The sequence below is a fragment of the Oncorhynchus clarkii genome, chromosome 32, assembly GCF_045791955.1.
Source record: "Oncorhynchus clarkii lewisi isolate Uvic-CL-2024 chromosome 32, UVic_Ocla_1.0, whole genome shotgun sequence".
NCBI lineage: Eukaryota > Metazoa > Chordata > Actinopteri > Salmoniformes > Salmonidae > Oncorhynchus > Oncorhynchus clarkii.
In genome coordinates, this window is record NC_092178.1 from 10,828,392 (window position 1) to 10,849,564 (window position 21,173).

Sequence of the window (21,173 nt, forward strand, 5' to 3'; positions counted from 1 at the left end):
AAAAACAGGTTTCTAGAATTGTTCGCAAATGTATTACTGGGTTGTGCCGTGGCGGAGATCTTTGTGGGCTATACTCGGCCTTGTCTCTGGATGGTAAGTTGGTGGTTGAAGATATCCCTCTAGTGGTGTGGGGGCTGTGCTTTGGCAAAGTGGGTGGGGTTATATCCTTCCTGTTTGGCCCTGTCCGGGGGTATCATCGGATGGGGCCACAGTGTCTCTTGACCCCTCCTGTCTCAGCCTCCAGTATTTATGCTGCAGTAGTTAATGTGTCGGGGGGCTTAGGGTCAGTTTGTTATATCTGGAGTACTTCTCCTGTCCTATTCGGTGTCCTGTGTGAATTTAAGTGTGCTCTCTGTAATTCTCTCTTTCTTTCTCTCTCTCGGAGGACCTGAGCCCTAGGACCATGCCTCAGGACTACCTGGCATGATGACTCCTTGCTGTCCCCAGTCCACCTGGCCGTGCTGCTGCTCCAGTTTCAACTGTTCTGCCTGTGATTATTATTATTTGACCATGCTGGTCATTTATGAACATTTGAACATCTTGGCCATGTTCTGTTATAATCTCCACCCGGCACAGCCAGAAGAGGACTGGCCACCCCACATAGCCTGGTTCCTCTCTAGGTTTCTTCCTAGGTTCCTGCCTTTCTAGGGAGTTTTTCCTAGCTACCGTGCTTCTACACCTGCATTGCTTGCTGTTTGGGGTTTTATGCTGGGTTTCTGTACAGCACTTTGAGATATCAGCTGATGTACGAAGGGCTATATAAATACATTTGATTTGATTACTAATAAAACGAAAATATCACATTTACATAAGTATTCAGACCCTTAACTCAGTACATTGTTGAAGCACAGTTTGGAGTCTTGTTGCGGTAGAACACTACACGCTTGGCAAACCTGTATTTGGGGAGTTTCTCCCATTCTTCAATGCAGATCCTCTCAAAGTCTATCAGATTGGATGGGGAGCGTTGATGCACAGCTATTTTCAGGTCTCTCCAACGATGTCAGTGTCACGTCTTTCGTAATAATGGTCGGACCAAGGCGTAGAGATCCACATATTTATTAGACAGTGAAACTTAGAAAAAACAAAACAATAAACAATAAAGGAACCGTGACGACAATGCAGTGCTGACAGGCAACTAGACATAAACAACATCCCATAACACACAGGTGGAAAAATGCTACTTAAGTATGATCCCCAATTAGAGACAACGATAGCAAGCTGCCTCTAATTGGGAATCATACAAATCACCAACATAGAAAATAAACCTAGAACCCCACATAGAAAATATAAACTAGAACAACTCCCCCAATCACGCCCTGAACTACTCTACCATAGAAAATAAAAGCTTTCTATGGTCAGGACGTGACAGCTAGATCGGGTTCAAGTCCGGGCTCTGGCTGGGCCACTCAAGGACATTCAGAGACTTGTCCCGAAGCCACCGTTGTGTTGTCTTAGCTGTGTGCTTAGGGTCATTGTCCTGTTGGAAGGTGAACCTTCGCCCCAGTCTGAGGTCCTGACCAGGTTTTCATCAAGGATCTCTCTGTACTTTGTTCCGTTCATCTTTCCCTCGATCCTGACTAGTCTCCCAGTCCCTGCCGCTGAAAACATTCTCACAGCATGATGCTGCCCCCACCACCATGCTTCACCGTAGGGATGGTACCAGGTTCCTTCCAGATGTGACGCTTGGCATTCAGTACAAAGAGTTCAATCTTAGTTTCATCAGACCAGAGAATCTTGTTTCTTATGGTCTGAGAGTCCTTTAGTTGCCTTTTGGCAAACTCCAAGCGGGGTGTCATGTCCCTTTTACTGAGGAGTGGCTTCCGTCTGGCCACTCTACCATAAAGGCCTCCAATCAAGTTGTAGCAACATCAGGATGATCAATGGAAACAGGATGTTCCTGAGCTCAATTTTGAGTCTAATAGCAAAGGGTCTGAATACTTATGCAAAATGATGGGGTATTGTGCGTAGATTGATGAGGGGAAAAACTGATTTAGTCAATTTGAGTATAAGGCTGTAACGTAACAAAATGTGGAAAAAGTCAATGAGACTGAAAACTTTTGTAATGCCCCATATAACGGGCAGACAGACAGACAAGTATAACAGACAGACAGACAGTCTGCCTGGATAAAGCCTTTAGCCGTGGTATATTGGCCATATAGCACAAACCCCAGAGGTTCCTTATTGTTATTATAAACTGGTTAACAACGTAATTAGAAGAGTAAAAACACATGTTTTGTCATCCTCGTGGTATACGGTTTGATAAACCATGGCTGTCAGCCAATCAGCATTAAGGGCTTAATATAAAACATTATTATTTCTGTCAAGTGACTTGCCGTCATTGTTGCCCTTCTTGAGAAGTTATCAGTCTCTCGCCAATGTTCCATTGCAAGCTGTTCACCGGTGTACGTATAGGAGAGACATTAAGAGATAAACAGAACAGAAAGACTTGAATACCATATTGTCTGGCTCTCCCCTGACAGAACAACAATTACAGCTATTGAAGAACAGAGAGAGAAGCTTCTGCTGAACTACTGGGATTTTTGTTATATAATAACTACTCTTGAGCTTTGGTGAGAATCAATGAATTTTAATTGAGTTCTGCAGGGTATTCCTTATAGCCTCCAGTCCCTCTGGTGAGAGATCTGAAAGAAATTCCAAGCACGGTCTCTCTCTCTCTCTCTGGGTCTCCCTCTCTCTCTGATTCTCCCTCTCTTTCTCTCTCCCCCTCTGATTCGCTCTCACTCTTTTTCTCTCTCTCTCCACATTGTATTAAATCCACTCGGGGCATAATTCTTGCTAAGCCTCTGTCAGTTCTCTGGAGTAGAGGACAACTTTCTTCTCCCAGCAACAAACTTGCTACTGAGAGACCTCAGCAAAGCAACAAACCCTTTGCATGTAGTTCAATGCTGTAACATGTTTGTATAAATGTAACCAGTTCATGCTCTATGTGAGACTGTGGAAGTATGGATAAGAGCATTGAGAATTGCTAAACGTTCTGCTAATTGCTCGAAGGATAAGGCTGGAGTTACAACGAAGCAACGTTCAAGCAATTTTAGTTAGCAGTTGGTAGTGACATCATCTCAAGCATCTTTGCTGTTACATGAAACTACTTTTTATTGACCAATAAAACGGAAGCTGCTTCTGTTTGAGAATCCTAAACTCACCCATGACTTCCTGTCCATTGGGGCGGCAGGTAGCCTAGTGGTTAGAGAGTTGGGCCAGTAACTGAAAGGTTGCTAGATCGAATACCCAGAGCTGACAAGGTTCAAATCTGTCGTTCTGCCCCTGAACAAGGTAGTTAACCTAGGAACAGTGGTTTATCATTGTAAATAAGAATTTGTTCTTAACTGACTTGCCTGGTTAAATAAAGGTTCAATTAAATTAAAAAAATTACCTGTTAGTTTTATTTGTTTATTGCTACAGGATATAGACAAAACGCAGCCTGTACAATTTACCAAGCTAGCAACAAATTCATCTAACATGAGGTAACTAGTGCAGTTCGTGAAGAACAAATTCAGAGAGGTCTGGGTTCACTTAAATGACATTTAATGACTGCCAAAGCATGTACAGTACCAGTCAAAAGTTTGGACACACCTGTAGAATAAGAGTGAAGACATCAAAATGATGAAATACACATATGGAATCATGGAACTCAAAAACACTGAAATGAGTAGGTGTGTCCAAACTTGGCTCCTGTTCACTTTGATCACGGTTCCCACGGGCAACATGACAACTGTGTAGGAGTTCCGAGCCTTTGAATGGATCATGTGACAAAAGCATTCATTTTGATTCGCTGTTGCTTGCAACTAGTTACACAAAGTTGAAAAGTTGTAGCTGAGTTGGTTATAAGTTGCGGGGGGGGGGGTTCAATCAAGAAGAAAATCAGTTGCAAGAAACTAAAGTTGTGTCCAAGTGGTTTCGTTTAACTACAGCCTAGAGATAGTTGTTTAGCGACTGTATTGTTATATGACATTGACTGCTTGTCTGGCATACAGGGGACACTTTTGAAAGTATAATTGCAGCTGTCAAAGAAATGCAATGTAGAAAAACACATTTTGCAAGACAAAAACACTAGCTTAGCGTCATACACACACAGGCACGCAGACACACACAAACAAAATGAGTGGTGTGATACTGTTCTTGTCACGGTGTTGTCTCCTTGTCAGCTGGGGCACAGTCTTTCATTACACTTCTTCAGTTCCAGAGAAAAGAGCCGAGTGGTTAGTCAGTCTGAATAGAACTGTACTGAAGGACATATCACAATACAAGTATTTATTAGACAGACAAGACAGAGGGAACGACACATGGAGAACGAGTGAGCAAGACAGCGAGGGAGAAAGAGCAAGCGAGACAGGGATGGAGAGAGAGCGCGAGAGAGTGAGCGTGAGCGAGAGAGCGAGACAGGGAGAGAGAGAGGGCGAGACGGGGGGAGAGAGAGAGAGAGAGAGGGCGAGACGGGGAGAGAGAGGGCAAGACGGGGAGAGAGAGAGAGAGAGAGGGCGAGACGGGGAGAGAGAGAGAGAGGGCGAGACGGGGAGAGAGAGAGAGAGGGCGAGACGGGGAGAGAGAGAGAGAGGACGAGAGAGAGAGAGAGGGCGAGACGGGGAGAGAGGGCGAGACGGGGAGAGAGGGCGAGACGGGGAGAGAGGGCGAGACGGGGAGAGAGGGCGAGACGGGGAGAGAGAGCGAGACGGGGAGAGAGAGCGAGACGGGGAGAGAGAGCGAGACAGGGAGAGAGAGCGAGACGGGGAGAGAGGGCGAGACAGGGAGAGAGAGCGAGACAGGGAGAGAGACAAAGCCATTGGAAACCACATACGTTTTCTTGCCACTACATGTTGTGGATAACCTTTACACTGTCCCATATGTGTTGACATAAATTATTGTTTCACTATGACATGCACGACTGGCCTAAGACCAATGCCTTATGGACTGACTCAGCAGAGGAGAGCAAATAATGTCCTAGGATGAGCAGTAATGTCTCCACTGTAGTTAACTGAACATGTCGTTGTACAGTGCAGGTGCAGGACAGAGGCTGTGTTGGTTTGAGTGTCATCTGAGTTAAAGGGTGGGACAGACAGACCGGGACAGGCACACACACAAACACACCTTGGTCAAGGAACAAACACAGATCGGGACATCTGCAAGGGACAGACAGTCAGTTGGCATCTGAGTCTCTGTTAAGGCAGAATGACAGGCTGTATAGCACATTAATACATATACTCTCAGTGCTGGTTATGACACCATCATCATCATGAGAACGAGCCAATCAGCATTTGCCTGCCGTGTCCTCAGCCAGCCAATAGAAGGCTGCATCAGCCCTCGCTGTTGCGTGACCTGTGAGAGGATGAAACTAAAGAGAGAGAGCCAGCTGTAAACCCACTGGCCCAGTCAAGCATCCCTTACCACCCCCCCCCGTACCGTCCCATCCTCCCGTATCGTCCTGTACCACCCACCCCTCCCGTCCCGTCTCACCCCTCCGTACCGTGTCACCCCCCGTACCGTCCAGTCCCACCCCGGTACCGTACCACCCCCTGTACAGTCCAAACCCCGTACAGTCCCACCCCCCGTACAGTCCCACCCCCCGTACAATCCCAAACCCTGTACAGTCCCACTTCACTCCAGACTAGCTCAACCTGATGTGTGCAGCTCAATCACATTCACATCAAGTCAGCGGGGTGTGGTACAGCGGGGTGTGGTGCAGCGGGGTGTGGGCCAGCGGGGTGTGGGGCAGCGGGGTGTGGTACAGCGGGGTGTGGTGCAGCGGGGTGTGGTGCAGCGGGGTGTGGTACAGCGGGGTGTGGTGCAGCGGGGTGTGGTGCAGCGGGGTGTGGTACAGCGGGGTGTGGTGCAGCGGGGTGTGGGGCAGCAGGGTGTGGGGCAGCGGGGTGTGGTGCAGCGGGGTGTGGTGCAGCGGGGTGTGGTACAGCGGGGTGTGGTGCAGCGGGGTGTGGTGCAGCGGGGTGTGGTGCAGCGGGGTGTGGGGGGGCGGGGTGTGGGGCAGCAGGGTGTGGGGCAGCGGGGTGTGGGGCAGCGGGGTGTGGTACAGCGGGGTGTGGTACAGCGGGGTGTGGGGCAGCGGGGTGTGGGGCAGCGGGGTGTGGGGCAGCAGGGTGTGGGGCAGCGGGGTGTGGGGCAGCGGGGTGTGGTACAGCGGGGTGTGGTACAGCGGGGTGTGGGGCAGCGGGGTGTGGTGCAGCGGGGCGTGGTGCAGCGGGGCGTGGTACAGCGGGGTGTGGTACAGCGGGGTGTGGGCCAGCGGGGTGTGGGCCAGCGGGGTGTGGGCCAGCGGGGTGTGGGGCAGCGGGGTGTGGGGCAGCAGGGTGTGGGGCAGCGGGGTGTGGGGCAGCGGGGTGTGGGGCAGCGGGGTGTGGGGCAGCAGGGTGTGGGAGGGAGATGGGGGCGTATCATGGAAGAAATGCCCTTTTCCTTTCTCTCAGAGAGAAATCAGACTGAGTCAGGGGAGCAGAGGAATTCAGAGAGAAATCAGACTGAGTCAGGGGAGCAGAGGAATTCAGAGAGAAATCAGACTAAGTCAGGGGAGCAGAGGAATTCAGAGAGAAATCCAACTAAGTCAGGGGAGGAGAGGAGTTTGATGACTGACTAAAGTGAATGATGCAGAGCATGTGTGTGTGACTGAGTGTGACTGTATTCTGTGAATGTGCGTGGGTCTGTGTCACTGTGTTCAAGCAGTCGTTAATAAAATGAAACCATGGAAAGGCGTTATTGTCCTCGGTCGAACTAGAGGCTGCTTCTCTTTTCATTCATTCCATCCAACTGGGTTCTATTAGGAGGAATTTCCCAGGATAGGCTGGCCTACAGGGACACTACTGTGGGAGGAGGAGAGGGGGGAGAAGAGGAAGAGGGGGGAGAGAAGAGGGAGAGAAAGAGAGAGAAGGGGAAGAGGGGGAAAGAAGAGGAAGAGGAGAGAGAAGGGGAAGAGGATGAGAGAAGGAAGAGGGGGGAGAAGAGGAAGAGAGAGAAGGGGAAGAGGAGAGAAGGGGAAGAGGAGGAGAGAAGAAAAAAGCAAGCTTAAGGAGCTTGGAAGAGGAGAGGAAGCCTTGCATGAATCTCCACCAGGCAAGCCAAAAGAGGACTGGTCACCCCTCAGAGCCTGGTTCCCCTCTAGGTTTCTTCCTAGAGAGTTTTTGCAACCCACCGTGCTTGTACATCTGCATTGCTTGCTGTGTGGGGTTTTAGGCTGGGTTTCTGTATAAACACTTTGTGACAACTGCTGATGTAAAAAAGGCTTTATGAATCAATTGATGAAGTCTATATTTTGCTCTGGTTTGTGTTCTACTATCTAGCGCCCCCCTGTGGCTACTAATCGGAATGTTCACTGAATATGGTTGTATTGTGGGAGTCTCACAACAGTGTTGGTGGTGCTGGTGAAACATGACATAAACATGACATGAACATGACATGAACAGAGACACGATAAGCCACAAAGGAAAATATCCATGATAACTGCACTACCTCACCACCACCAGATATACTCTAAATCAACAGTATAGCTCTACACATTGTATAGTGTGAAAAATGACAAAATAACTTCAGTGGTCAATTGCAAACTCACTTGAGAGTGGTCATTTACGCCACTGAAGGCTAGCCTTGACCGACCAAGCCTGCGTACGGTCATTTGAATACCCTGCGTGATGGGAATCCAGACAAGACCAGAGGTGTGTGCCTTCCTACACACTAACACATCTTATACACGCACTAGTCTACACAGACACATCCAGCAGACCTCTTATCAGCGAGGAGGAGGAGGAGGAGGGTAGACATATTGTATAACATCCAGATTCTGATCTGTGAGTCAGAATGAGAACTGCCTCAGTCTGGTTCTGCTGAAGAAAGGACTGGACAGTATAATGCAAACCTGCTGCTGAATATGTGGCCCAGCCAGCCAGATAGACAGACTGATACACAGTCAGCCTGATAGATAGACAGACATACAGCCCGATACACAGCCAGCCTGATAGACAGACAGCCCGATACACAGCCAGCCTGATACACAGACAGCCCGATACACAGCCAGCCTTATATCAAATCAAATTTATTTTTTATTTTTCAAATCAAATTTATTTATATAGCCCTTCGTACATCAGCTGATATCTCAAAGTGCTGTACAGAAACCCAGCCTAAAACCCCAAACAGCAAGCAATGCAGGTGTAGAAGCACGGTGGCTAGGAAAAACTCCCTAGAAAGGCCAAAACCTAGGAAGAAACCTAGAGAGGAACCAGGCTATGTGGGGTGGCCAGTCCTCTTCTGGCTGTGCCGGGTGGAGATTATAACAGAACATAGCCAAGATGTTCAAATGTTCATAAATGACCAGCATGGTCGAATAATAATGAGGCAGAACAGTTGAAACTGGAGCAGCAGCACGGCCAGGTGGACTGGGGACAGCAAGGAGTCATCATGTCAGGTAGTCCTGGGGCATGGTCCTAGGGCTCAGGTCCTCCGAGAGAGAGAAAGAAAGAGAGAAAGAGAGAATTAGAGAAAGCACATTTAAATTCACACAGGACACCGAATAGGACAGGAGAAGTACTCCAGATATAACAAACTGACCCTAGCCCACCGACACATAAACTACTGCAGCATAAATACTGGAGGCTGAGACAGGAGGGGTCAGGAGACACTGTGGCCCTATCCGAGGACACCCCCGGACAGGGCCAAACAGGAAGGATATAACCCCACCCACTTTGCCAAAGCACAGCCCCCACACCACTAGAGGGATATCTTCAACCACCAACTTACCATCCTGAGACAAGGCCGAGTATAGCCAATAAATAAAAAGAAAGAAAGAAAGAAAGAAAGAAAGAAAGAAAGAAAGGACGGACGTCCTTCCGTCCGTCGATCTGTTGGCCTAGATCTGTTGGCCTAGATCTGTTCTACAGGCGTTCTGTTCAGTTCCAGAAGCCCACAGTTTGGGTTTTGTTCAATAGAGATTTTTTTTTTTTTTCAAAACTTAGTGAAACAGAACCTGTTTTCATTTTCCGTTGCAAAGTGTTGGTGTGCCCTACTCGACACGACATTGATGTAAAGGGTATCAGTCATCTAACCCCTCTGTGCTGCACCACGATAGTTCCAGCTACGATATCATAGACAGTCCTGTTGTGTTGAAAGAAGAAGAAGGTGGTGAAGATGGAGAACAGGAAGTTCTTTTTCAACGCCCGCACCGTGGAGCTGGGAGGGGAGAGAATGGGTTGGATGACGACCCGCACCGTGGAGCTGGGAGGGGAGAGAATGGGTTGGATGACGACCCGCACCGTGGAGCTGGGAGGGGAGAGAATGGGTTGGATGACGACCCGCACCGTGGAGCTGGGAGGGGAGAGAATGGGTTGGATGACGACCCGCGCCGTGGAGCTGAGAGGGGAGAGAATGGGTTGGATGACGACCCGCACCGTGGAGCTGAGAGGGGAGAGAATGGGTTGGATGACGACCCGCACCGTGGAGCTGGGAGGGGAGAGAATGGGTTGGATGACGACCCGCACCGTGGAGCTGGGAGGGGAGAGAATGGGTTGGATGACGACCCGCACCGTGGAGCTGAGAGGGGAGAGAATGGGTTGGATGTTACTATTACAAGACATGATAATAAATAATACTAATTACATAGCAAACTACACATGTAATACCAGGTTAATATCAGTGGAAACAGTACCAGAAAATGAACTGCTACCAAAACAAGGGTTATTTGTCAAACTGACTCAGTTGGTAGAGCATGGCACGTGCAACAGGGGACTAGTACGAAAAAGTAAAAAAAAATGTATGTACTTACTACTGTGAATCGCTCAGGATAAGAACATCTGCTAAATTACTCAAATGTAGATCGGCATTAAAACCCACTTTCAAAGACAACTTTCTCCATCTCAGGAGATCGGCTTCACATTTATGTAGTACCTTATAAACTCATAATACTCAGGCTCCAGTGTGCCTTTCATTTACAACACTCAGGCTCCAGGCGTTCATGGTCACACCTTTCCATATGGAAACATAGTAGTACCAGTGGCAGATGGCTGTAGGCCAAACAAACATATTCATATCTGTTTTCAACGCTAACCAAGATGTGTCACATGTAGTCAGCGACTTACGCAGATAGGGTGACGTTAGATGCCGGTACCACCAGGACCCAGTTGGGTCGGACCAGGACTGAGCTGTCGCATGTCACGACTTGAAGACCCAGGAAGATCTTCCCCGGGGTGGCACCGCCCAGACCCCAGAAGATCTGAGAGGAGGAGAACAGAGAGGTGGTCAGAGAGATGCTGGTAATATAACACATGAAGTGAAAGATTCTTCAGAGAGATTGATGTTGATACAATCCACACATATCCTCCGTGCTTCTACACCTGCATTGCTTGCTGTTTGGGGTTTTAGGCTGGGTTTCTGTACAGCACTTTGAGATATCAGCTGATGTACGAAGGACATCAGGACAGGTCCAGAGCTACTGCACCTCACAGAAACAGACCAGCACCCTGTAGACCAGAGCTACTGTATCTCACAGAAACAGACCAGCACCCTGTACACCAGAGCTACTGCACCTCACAGAAACAGACCAGCACCCTGTAGACCAGAAATACTGCACCTCACAGAAACAGCACCCTGTAGACCAGAGCTACTGCACCTCACAGAAACAGCTGGTAATATAACACATGAAGTGAAAGATTCTTCAGAGATTGATGTTGATACAATCCACACATATCCTCCGTGCTTCTACACCTGCATTGCTTGCTGTTTGGGGTTTTAGGCTGGGTTTCTGTACAGCACTTTGAGATATCAGCTGATGTACGAAGGACTATATAAATACATTTTGATTTGATTTTGATTTGTGGTAGGAAGGAGGTGATTCAGGTCTTTTCCATTGTGAATACAGAGCTTTAGGTTTGCACACATTTTCAATGCTTTGTTACTTTATGGGTAACCAATATAACCCATATTAAGCTCATTGAAACAGACCAGCAACCTGTGCCTGTATTCACAAAGTGTCTCAGAGTACTGTAGGAGTGCTGATCTAGGATCAGGTCCCTCCTCTAATTCATTATGATTTAGAAGGCATAACTGACCCTAGATCATCACTATGACTCTGAGATGCTTTATGGTTACAGGTCCAGAGCTACTGCACCTCACAGAAACAGACCAGCACCCTGTAGACCAGAGCTACTGCACCTCACAGAAACAGACCAGCACCCTGTAGACCAGAAATACTGCACCTCACAGAAACAGCACCCTGTAGACCAGAGCTACTGCACCTCACAGAAACAGACCAGCACCCCCAGAGCTACTGTACCTCACATAAACAGACCAGCACCCTGTAGACCAGAGCTACTGCACCTCACAGAAACAGACCAGCACCCCCAGAGCTACTGTACCTCACATAAACAGACCAGCACCCTGTAGACCAGAGCTACTGCACCTCACAGAAACAGACCAGCACCCCCAGAGCTACTGTACCTCACAGAAACAGCACCCTGTAGACCAGAGCTACTGTACCTCACAGAAACAGACCAGCACCCCCAGAGCTACTGTACCTCACAGAAACAGACCAGCACCCTGTAGACCAGAGCTACTGCACCTCACAGAAACAGACCAGCACCCCCAGAGCTACTGTACCTCACATAAACAGACCAGCACCCTGTAGACCAGAGCTACTGCACCTCACAGAAACAGACCAGCACCCCCAGAGCTACTGTACCTCACATAAACAGACCAGCACCCTGTAGACCAGAGCTACTGCACCTCACAGAAACAGACCAGCACCCCCAGAGCTACTGTACCTCACAGAAACAGCACCCTGTAGACCAGAGCTACTGCACCTCACAGAAACAGACCAGCACCCCCAGAGCTACTGTACCTCACAGAAACAGACCAGCACCCTGTAGACCAGAGCTACTGCACCTCACAGAAACAGACCATAACACTGTAGACCAGTGCTACTGCACCTCACAGAAACAGACCATCACCCTGTAGACCAGTGCTACTGCACCTCACAGAAACAGACCAGAACCCCCAGAGCTACTGTACCTCACAGAAACAGACCAGCACCCCCAGAGCTACTGTACCTCACAGAAACAGACCAGCACCCCCAGAGCTACTGTACCTCACAGAAACAGACCAGACAAGCACCCTGTAGACCAGATCTACTGCACATCACATAAACAGACAAGCACCCCCAGAGCTACAGCACCTCACAGAAACAGCACCCTGTAAACCAGAGCTACTGCACCTCACAGAAACAGACCAGCACCCCCAGAGCTACTGCACCTCACAGAAACAGCACCCTGTAGACCATAGCTACTGCACCTCACAGAAACAGACCAGCACCCCCAGAGCTACAGCACCTCACAGAAACAGCACCCTGTAGACCAGAGCAACTGCACCTCACAGAAACAGACCAGCACCCCCAGAGCTACTGCACCTCACAGAAACAGACCAGCACCATGTAGACCAGAGCTACTGCACCTCACAGAAACAGACCAGCACCCCCAGAGCTACTGCACCTCACAGAAACAGACCAGCACCATGTAGACCAGAGCTACTGCACCTCACAGACCAGCACCCTGTAGACCATAGCTACTGCACCTCACAGACCAGCATCATGTAGACCAGAGCTACTGCACCTCACAGACCAGCACCCTGTAGACCAGAGCTACTGCACCTCACAGACCAGCACCATGTAGACCAGAGCTACTGCACCTCACCTCACAGACCAGCACCATGTAGACCAGAGCTACTGCACCTCACAGACCAGCACCCTGTAGACCAGAGCTACTGCACCTCACAGACCAGCACCATGTAGACCAGAGCTACTGCACCTCACAGAAACAGACCAGCACCCTGTAGACCAGAGCTACTGCACCTCACAGACCAGCACCATGTAGACCAGAGCTACTGCACCTCACAGAAACAGACCAGCACCATGTAGACCAGAGCTACTGCACCTCACAGAAACAGACCAGCACCCTGTAGACCAGAGCTACTGCACCTCACAGACCAGCACCATGTAGACCAGAGCTACTGCACCTCACAGAAACAGACCAGCACCCTGTAGACCAGAGCTACTGCACCTCACAGACCAGCACCATGTAGACCAGACCTACTGCACCTCACAGACCAGCACCCTGTAGACCAGAGCTACTGCACCTCACAGACCAGCACCATGTAGACCAGAGCTACTGCACCTCACAGAAACAGACCAGCACCCTGTAGACCAGAGCTACTGCACCTCACAGACCAGCACCATGTAGACCAGAGCTATTGCACCTCACAGAAACAGACCAGCACCATGTAGACCAGAGCTACTGCACCTCACAGAAACAGACCAGCACCCTGTAGACCAGAGCTACTGCACCTCACAGACCAGCACCATGTAGACCAGAGCTACTGCACCTCACAGAAACAGACCAGCACCCTGTAGAGCAGAGCTACTGCACCTCACAGACCAGCACCCTGTAGACCAGAGCTACTGCCATCATCTTCTGCAGGTCCTCCATGGACGTGTTCTCATCCATCTCCTCAACTATGAAGTGGGTGATGAACTTAGTGATGTCCCTGTGGGGGAGAATAGAATAGAATAATTATGGCCTACTATGATAATTAAAATGAATGTTCATTAACATGGTATTTTCTTATATTTTTTCTCTCATTCAAGGCCAAGGAAACTATAAAAGGCTAGACTGATTGACTCACTTCATGCCACTAAAGTGCAGAATGATGGTTGCATTGACACAAAACAGAATAAAGAAGTCCACCGTCTCAGCCAGGAAACTGTGGAGGGGAGAAGGGGTGGTGTATTCCAGACCTGTAGGGGAGAAGACAACTTCAGGGAATGTACCCAGGTAACGACAGTACAATAATCTGCCCTGCTTTAGACAAAGTTCAACTAACTTCCAGAAACCCCTGATCAATCCATTTCACTTTGTTCAGCCGAATCAGTCAATGTCTACGTGATTTGCCTTAGGTCTGGAGGGTTCAAGAACGGACATAAAACAAATGTGTACTATTCAGATCAAGGCCTCAGCAGATTGTATGCATGAGTGTGTACCCATCATGGTTAGCCAGCTGCTTGCTCAAGAGGCTATTCATGTGATCCTGTGCCATTAAAGCCATTAAATATTGTCATGAACAAACAGAAGAAAGGTGTTGTCTTTGTGTACATGATATGGATTCCCTGTAGCTATTTGACAAAGTAGGCCTAGTACAAAACCAAAAACGAGTGGCAGCCTTTCTAGAGTTATCGTGATTTTTGTAACCATTGACTTGTTGTAATTAGTGTACTTGTTTCGGGTGCGTTTCCGTTCTGTTGTTGCACCGGCCTTGTATCATGAGGCGGTGTCCCAGCTGTCATCTGCTGCCCGGTCGGAGTACCCGTGGTCGGGGGCGCAGATTCCCAGATAGTTGTACCCGTATCGGGCATCTAAAGTTGGTTGTCCTGCGGGCCACGGAGTTCCAGTCGGCGCTTGATAGTTTCTAACTACGGGGAAATTGCATGGAGAAAAAATGAAACGTAGTCAGAGTCATGCAGCTTTGACAATTTGCATAGCCCCGCCCCAGTAGTACTGCCACGTCAATTCCTGCGTCTTTGCGCAGTATTCAGTTGTAGCGTTGACGTGTGTTTGCGCTTCTTGGCTCGAACTCGGCCCATTCTCTGTAGTAGTGTCTGTGGCCATGGTTCAACGATTTCTAAATCTCACAAAAATCCTTTAAAACCTCTATCCCTAGCAGATCATATTTGCTACAGTTATCCACGCAGAACAGAGGATTTAAACCCAGAGGCGCAACATCACGAGACTTCTGGGAACGCTTGCTAAGCAGACCATGTTTGATGAGGTTTAAGGGCGATTGGCATCCAATACGTGTTGCATTACCGCCACCTACTCGAGTGGAGTATAACTCCCTTATACTTTTCTTGAAAAAAGTCAAATAAGTCAACAAATACACTACCATCTAACCCTGCACCAGTGGAGGCTGCTGAGGGGAGGACGGCTCCTAATAATGTCTGGAAAGGAGTCAATGGAATGGTATCAACCACATGGAAACCACATAGTTGATGTATTTGATACCATTCCGGCCACTATTATGAGCCTTCCTCCCCTCCACTGCCCTACACTCATTAAAAACCCACCACCCTACTCCACTATTTAAACCTATCTAGTCCTACCTCAGGCCAACAACCTGAAAGGACGGGACACCACCACTCAACACACCCTTTAACTCTTCTGACGTCAAATCTCTACACCCAAATTCCTCTCTGTAGCAGCTACCACAACCTCTATGTTCTGCAATTTACATCCAATCCCCGTAGTAAGGTTCGTAACTATTGCTATGAATGCTAAAAAGCCAATCTTACTCAAGCATACACTACCGTTCAAAAGTTTGGGGTCACATAGAAATGTCCTTGTTTTTGAAAGAAAAGCTACTTTTTTTGTCCATTAAAAGAACATCAAATTGATCCGAAATACAGTGTAGACATTGTTAATGTTGTAAATGACTATTGTAGCTGGAAATGGCTGATTTGTAATGGAATATCTACATAGGCGTACAGAGGTCCATTATCAGCAACCATCACTCCTGTGTTCCAATGGCACGTTGTGTTATTTAATCCAAGTTTATCATTTTAAAAGGCTAATTGATCATTAGAAAACCCTTTTGCAATTATGTTAGCACAGCTGAAAACTGTTGTTCTGATTAAAGAAGCAATAAACTGTCCTTCTTTAGATTAGTTGAGTATCTGGAGCATCAGCATTTGTAGGTTCGATTACAGGCTCAAAATGGACAGAAACGAAGGACTTTCTTCTGAAACTTGTCAGTCTATTCTTGTTCTGAGAAATTAAGGCTATTCCATGCGAGAAATTTCCAAGAAACTGAAGATCTCATACAACGCTGTGTACTCCCTTCACAGAAAAGTGCAAACTGGCCCTAACCAAAATAGTTATTAGGTTAAATCCTTAGGCTATGAGTAGGCCAGTTATTAGGTTATATCATTTGGCTATGAGTGTGCCAGTTATTGTACTGAAAATGTTTTTAAAAGCAACATGTAAAGTGTTTTTCCCATGTTTCATGAGCTGAAATAAAAGATCCCAGAAATGTTCCACAAAAAGCTTATTTTTCTCAAATTTTGTACAAAAATGTGTTTACATCCAGGTTAGTAAGAATTTCTCCTTTGCCAAAGATAATACATCCACCTGACAGGTGTGGCATATCAAGAAGCTGATTAAACAGTATGATCATTACACAGGTGCACCTTGTGCTGGGAATAATACAAATCAACACAACACAATGCCACAGACGTCTTAATGCTAATGATTCATGCAAATGTTTCTATGATAAACATTGTTTTAGAGAATTAAAGCTAATATATAGGTGTGTTGACTGTGATAAAGGCAAGGTATTATGGGCGGTGAAGGCAGATGAAGTAGGCAGTGGCCTGGTGCATACATTTGAAGTCGAGCGTTTACATACACTTATGTTGGAGTCATTAAAACTCATTTTTCAACCACTCCACACATTTCTTGTTAAAACAAACTATAATTTTGGCAGGTCAGTTAGGACATCTACTTTGTGCATGACACAAGCAATTTCTCCAAACTTGTTTACAGACAGATTTTTTTAAAACTTATAATTAATTCACTGTATCACAATTCCAGTGGGTCAGAAGTTTACATACACTAAGTTGACTGTGCCTTTAAATAGCTTGGAAAACTCCAGAAAATGATGTCATGGCTTTAGAAGCTACTGATAGGCTAATTGACATCATTTGAGTCAATTGGAGGTGTACCTGTGGATGTATTTCAAGGCCTACCTTCAAACTCAGTGCCTCTTTGCTTGACGTCATGGGAAAACCAAAATAAATCAGCCAAGACCTCAGAAAAAAAAATTGTAGACCTCTACAAGTCTGGTTCATCCTTAGGAGCAATTTCCAAGCACCTGAAAGTACCACGTTCATCTGTACAAACAATAGTATGCAAGTATAAACACCATGGGACCACGCAGCCGTCATACCGCTCAGGAAGGAGACATGTTCTGTCTGCTAGAGATGAACGTACTTTGGTGCAAAAAGAGCAAATCAATCCCAGAACAACAGCAAATGACCTTGTGATGAAGTGGAAGGAAACAGGTACAAAAGTATCTATATCCACAGTAGAGTCCTATATCGACATAACCTGAAAGGCCGCTCAGCAAGGAAGAAGCTACTGCTCCAAAATCGCCATAAAAAGCCAGACTACGGTTTGCAACTGCACATGGGGACAAAGAATGTACTTTTTGGAGAAATGTCCAATGGCAGCATCATGTTGTGGGGGTGCTTTGCTGCAGGAGGGACTGGTGCGCTTCACAAAACAGATGACATCATGAGAAAGGAAAATTAGGTGTATATATTTAAGAAACATCTCAAGACATCAAGTTAGCAGCTTGGTCGCCAATGGGTCTTCCAAATTGATAATGACGCCAAGCATACTTCCAAAGTTGAGGCAAAATGGCTTAAGGACAACAAAGTCAAGGTATTGGAGTTGCCATCACAAAGCCCTGACCTCAATCCTATAGAAAATGTGTGGGCAGAACTTAAAAAGCGTGTGCAAGCAAGGAAGCCTACAAACCTGACTCAGTTACACCAGCTCTGTCAGGAGGAATGGGACAAAATTCACCAAACTTATTGTGGGAAGCTTGTGCAAGGCTAGCCAAAACGTTTAACCCAAGTTAAACAATTTAAAGGAAATGCTACCAAATACTAATTGAGTGTATGTAAACTGACCCACTGGGAATGTGATGAAAGAAATAAAAGCTGAAATAAATCATTCTCTCTACTATTATTCTGACATTTCACATTCTTAAAATAAAGTGGTGATCCTAACTGACCTAAGACAGGGAATTTTTACTTGGATTAAATGTCAAGAATTGTAAAAAACTGAGTTGAAATGTATTTGGCTAAGGTATTTGTAAACATATGCCTCAATGCAGTCATATTGGTGGTTTATTGGAGGAGTGGCTTTCAGTTTGTTATTTTTGGCCACCCATCACATAAGAGTGAATGTCATTCCAGTTCATCTGAATGTCATTCCAGTGCACTGCTTGCTATGAATTCTATCTGATAGTGTATGCATGTTTAGTTAAAAAAAAAATACAAATAATGTCCTGTTGGGAACACTGATAAGTGGAGAGCAAGGTGGGCCGGGCCTACCCAGGCCCAGCCATGCCTAGGCGGCTGGGTCAACAACAAACTATTATTACCAGTTAAGTTAATACACCCTGCACATTCCAGGCATGTGTGGTGGACTCACCACAAGGGAGCAGCAGTGTCTTTCACACATTTAATAAAAAGTTAAACTTGTAGTTTTTAGAATTGGGCAGTTTTCTATCTGCTTTAGCTTCAGCCAAACTTTTAACCAATTTCCATCTTTTAAAGTTAACCTATTCTGTCACCGTGAACGACAGGTAGCCTAGCGGTTAGAGCGTTGGGCCAGTAACCGAAAAGTTGATGGTTTCAATCCCCTAGCCGACTAGGTTAAAAAATATGTCTTTGTGTCCTTGAGCAACACCCGCATTGCTTTTGTAAGTCAATCTGGATATTTAGAGCGTCTGCTAATGTGAAAAAAATGAACTAATTAAAAGTTCAATGCCAGCATCAGCCCAAGATCATTTGCAGATGCCGAGACTTTTGTCATTTATATTTTTGAAGATACATTAAAAGCATGAGAATTGGATAGAATAAGACTAGATTCTAACAGCAAAGAGGTGATCAGTTTTGTCATGATTCAGTGGGCTAAGTGTGTAATGCGCATGTCAACATCCAGCAGTAAATGCACCATCCTCTGTGATCTTTAACTGGACGAAGCTAGTTAACAACATGTGTAATACAGTGGCAAGAAAAAGTATGTGAACCCTTTGCAATTATCTGGATTTCTGCATAAATTGGTCATAAAATTAGCTCTGATCTTTATCTAAGTCACAACAACAGACAAACACAGTCTGCTTAAACTAATAATCGCTGAAGTTGGAGACTTGTATCTCCCTCACTAACTTTAAACATCAGCTATCTGAGCAGCTCACCGATCGCTGCAGCTGTACACAGCCCATCTGTAAATAACCCACCCAACTACCTACCTCATCCCCATATTGTTATTTATTAACTTTTTTTTTTGTTCTTTTGCAAACCAGTATTTCTACTTGCACATCATCATCTGCACATCTATCACTCCAGTGTTCATTTGCTAAATTGTAGTTGCGTCGCTTCAATGGCCTATTTATTTCCTTACCTCCGTACTCCATTTGCACTCACTGTATATAGATTGTTCTATTGTATTATTGACTGTACGGTTGTTTATCTCATGTGTAACTCTGTGTTGTTTTTTGTCGCACTGCTTAGCGTTTATCTTGGCCAGGTCGCAGTTGTAAATGAGAACTTGTTCTCAACTAGCCTACCTGGTTAAATAAAGATTTTTTTTTAAAATAAAACATAAAATAACACACAAATTGTTGTATTTTTTCTTGTCTGTCTGTATTGAATACATCATTTAAATATACACAGTGTAGGTTGGAAAACGTATCTGAACCCCTAGGCTTCTCCAAAAGCTGGAGTCAGGAGTCGGCTAACCTGGAGTACAATCATTGAGACGAGATTGGAGATTTTGGTTAGAGCTGCCCTGCCCTGTAAAAAACACTCACCAAAATGTGAGTTTGCTATTCACAAGAAGCATTTCCTGATGTCAACCAAGCCTCCAACAAAAGAGATCTCAGAAGACTTAAGATTAAGAATTGTTGACTTGCATGAAGCTGGAAAGGTTTACAAAAGTATCTCTAAAAGCCTTGATGTTCATCAGTCCACGGTAAGACAAATTGTCTATAAATGGAGAAAGTTCAGTACTGTTGCTAGTCTTCCTAGGAGTGGCCATCCTGCAAAGATGACTGCAAGAGCACAGAGCAGAATGCTGAATGAGGTTAAGAAGAATCCTAGAGTGTCAGCTGAAGACTTACAGAAATCTCGGGAAAATGCTAACATCTCTGTTGAAGAGTCTACGATACGTAAAACACTAAACAAGAATGGTGTTCATGGGAAGACAGCACGGAAGAAGACACTGCTGTCCAAAAAATAATAATTGCTGCACGTCTGAAGTTCACTAAGGAGCATCGGGATGTTCCACAGTGCTACTGGCAAAATATTCTGTGGACAGATGAAACTACAGTTGAGTTGTTTGGAAGGAACCCAACACTATGTGTGGAGAACAAAAGGCACAGCACACCAACATCAAAACCTCCTCCCAACTGTAAAGTATGGTGGAGGGAGCATCATAATTTGGGGCTGCTTTGCTGCCTCAGGGCCTGGACAGCTTGCTATCATCGATGGAAAAATGAATTCCCAAGTTTATCAAGACATTTTGCAGGAGAATGTAAGGCTATCTGTCCGCCAATTGAAGCTCAACAGCAGTTGGGTGATGTAACAGGACCACGACCCAAAACACAGAAGTAAATTAACAACAGTGCTATGTTCTAGTGCTCTGTTCTGTACTAGTGCTCTGTTATAGTCGTCTATTCTAGGGCTTTGCTCAAGTGCTCGGTTCTAGTGCTCCGTTCTAGTGCTCTCCTCTGCTCTAGTGCTCTGTAATGTGCTCTGCTCTGTTCTAGTGCTCTGCTCTGCTCTAGTGCTCTGCTCTGTTCTGTTCTAGTGCTCTGTACTTGTGCTCTGCTCTGTACTTGTGCTCTGCTCTGTTCTAGTGCTCTGTTCTAGTGCTCTGTTCTAGTGCTATGTTCTAGTGCTCTGCTCTGTTCTAGTGCTCTGTTCTAGTGCTCTATTCTAGTGCTCTATTCTAGTTCTCTGCTCTGTTCTAGTGCTCTGTTCTAGGGCTGTGCTTTGTTCTACTGCTCTGCTCTGTTCTAGTGCTCTGCTCTATTCTAGTGCTCTGCTCTGGGGTTGTGCTCAAGTGCTCTGCTCTGTTCTAGTGCTCTGCGCCAGTGCTCCTCTCTGTTCAAGTGCTCTGTTCTTGTGCTCTGCTCTGTTCTAGCGCTATGATCTAGTGCTCTGTTCTAGTGCTCTGCTCTGTTGTAGTGCTCTGTCCTAGTTCTCTGCTCTGTTCGAGTGCTCTGTTCTAGTGCTATGTTCTAGTGCTCTGTTCTGTACTAGTGCTATGTTATAGTGCTCTATTCTAGGGCTTTGCTCAAGTGCTCTGTTCTAGTGATCTGTTCTAGTGTTC

The 21,173-nt window shown here is 46.4% G+C and overlaps 1 protein-coding gene and 1 pseudogene across 1 annotated transcript; both read right to left on the minus strand.

The window, feature by feature from the left end:
• Positions 1 to 5,662: 5,662 nt before the first annotated feature.
• Positions 5,663 to 7,175, minus strand: LOC139391617 (MAGE-like protein 2). Its single transcript, XM_071138987.1, has 2 exons — positions 7,157 to 7,175; positions 5,663 to 6,432 (listed from the first exon to the last, which is right to left on the minus strand). Exons 1-2 carry the CDS (start codon positions 7,173 to 7,175, stop codon positions 5,663 to 5,665), a joined length of 789 nt encoding a protein of 262 aa, XP_070995088.1.
• Positions 7,176 to 9,050: 1,875 nt separating this feature from the next.
• Positions 9,051 to 14,660, minus strand: LOC139392440 (protein FAM8A1-like; annotated as a pseudogene).
• Between the last annotated feature and the right edge of the window lie 6,513 nt (positions 14,661 to 21,173).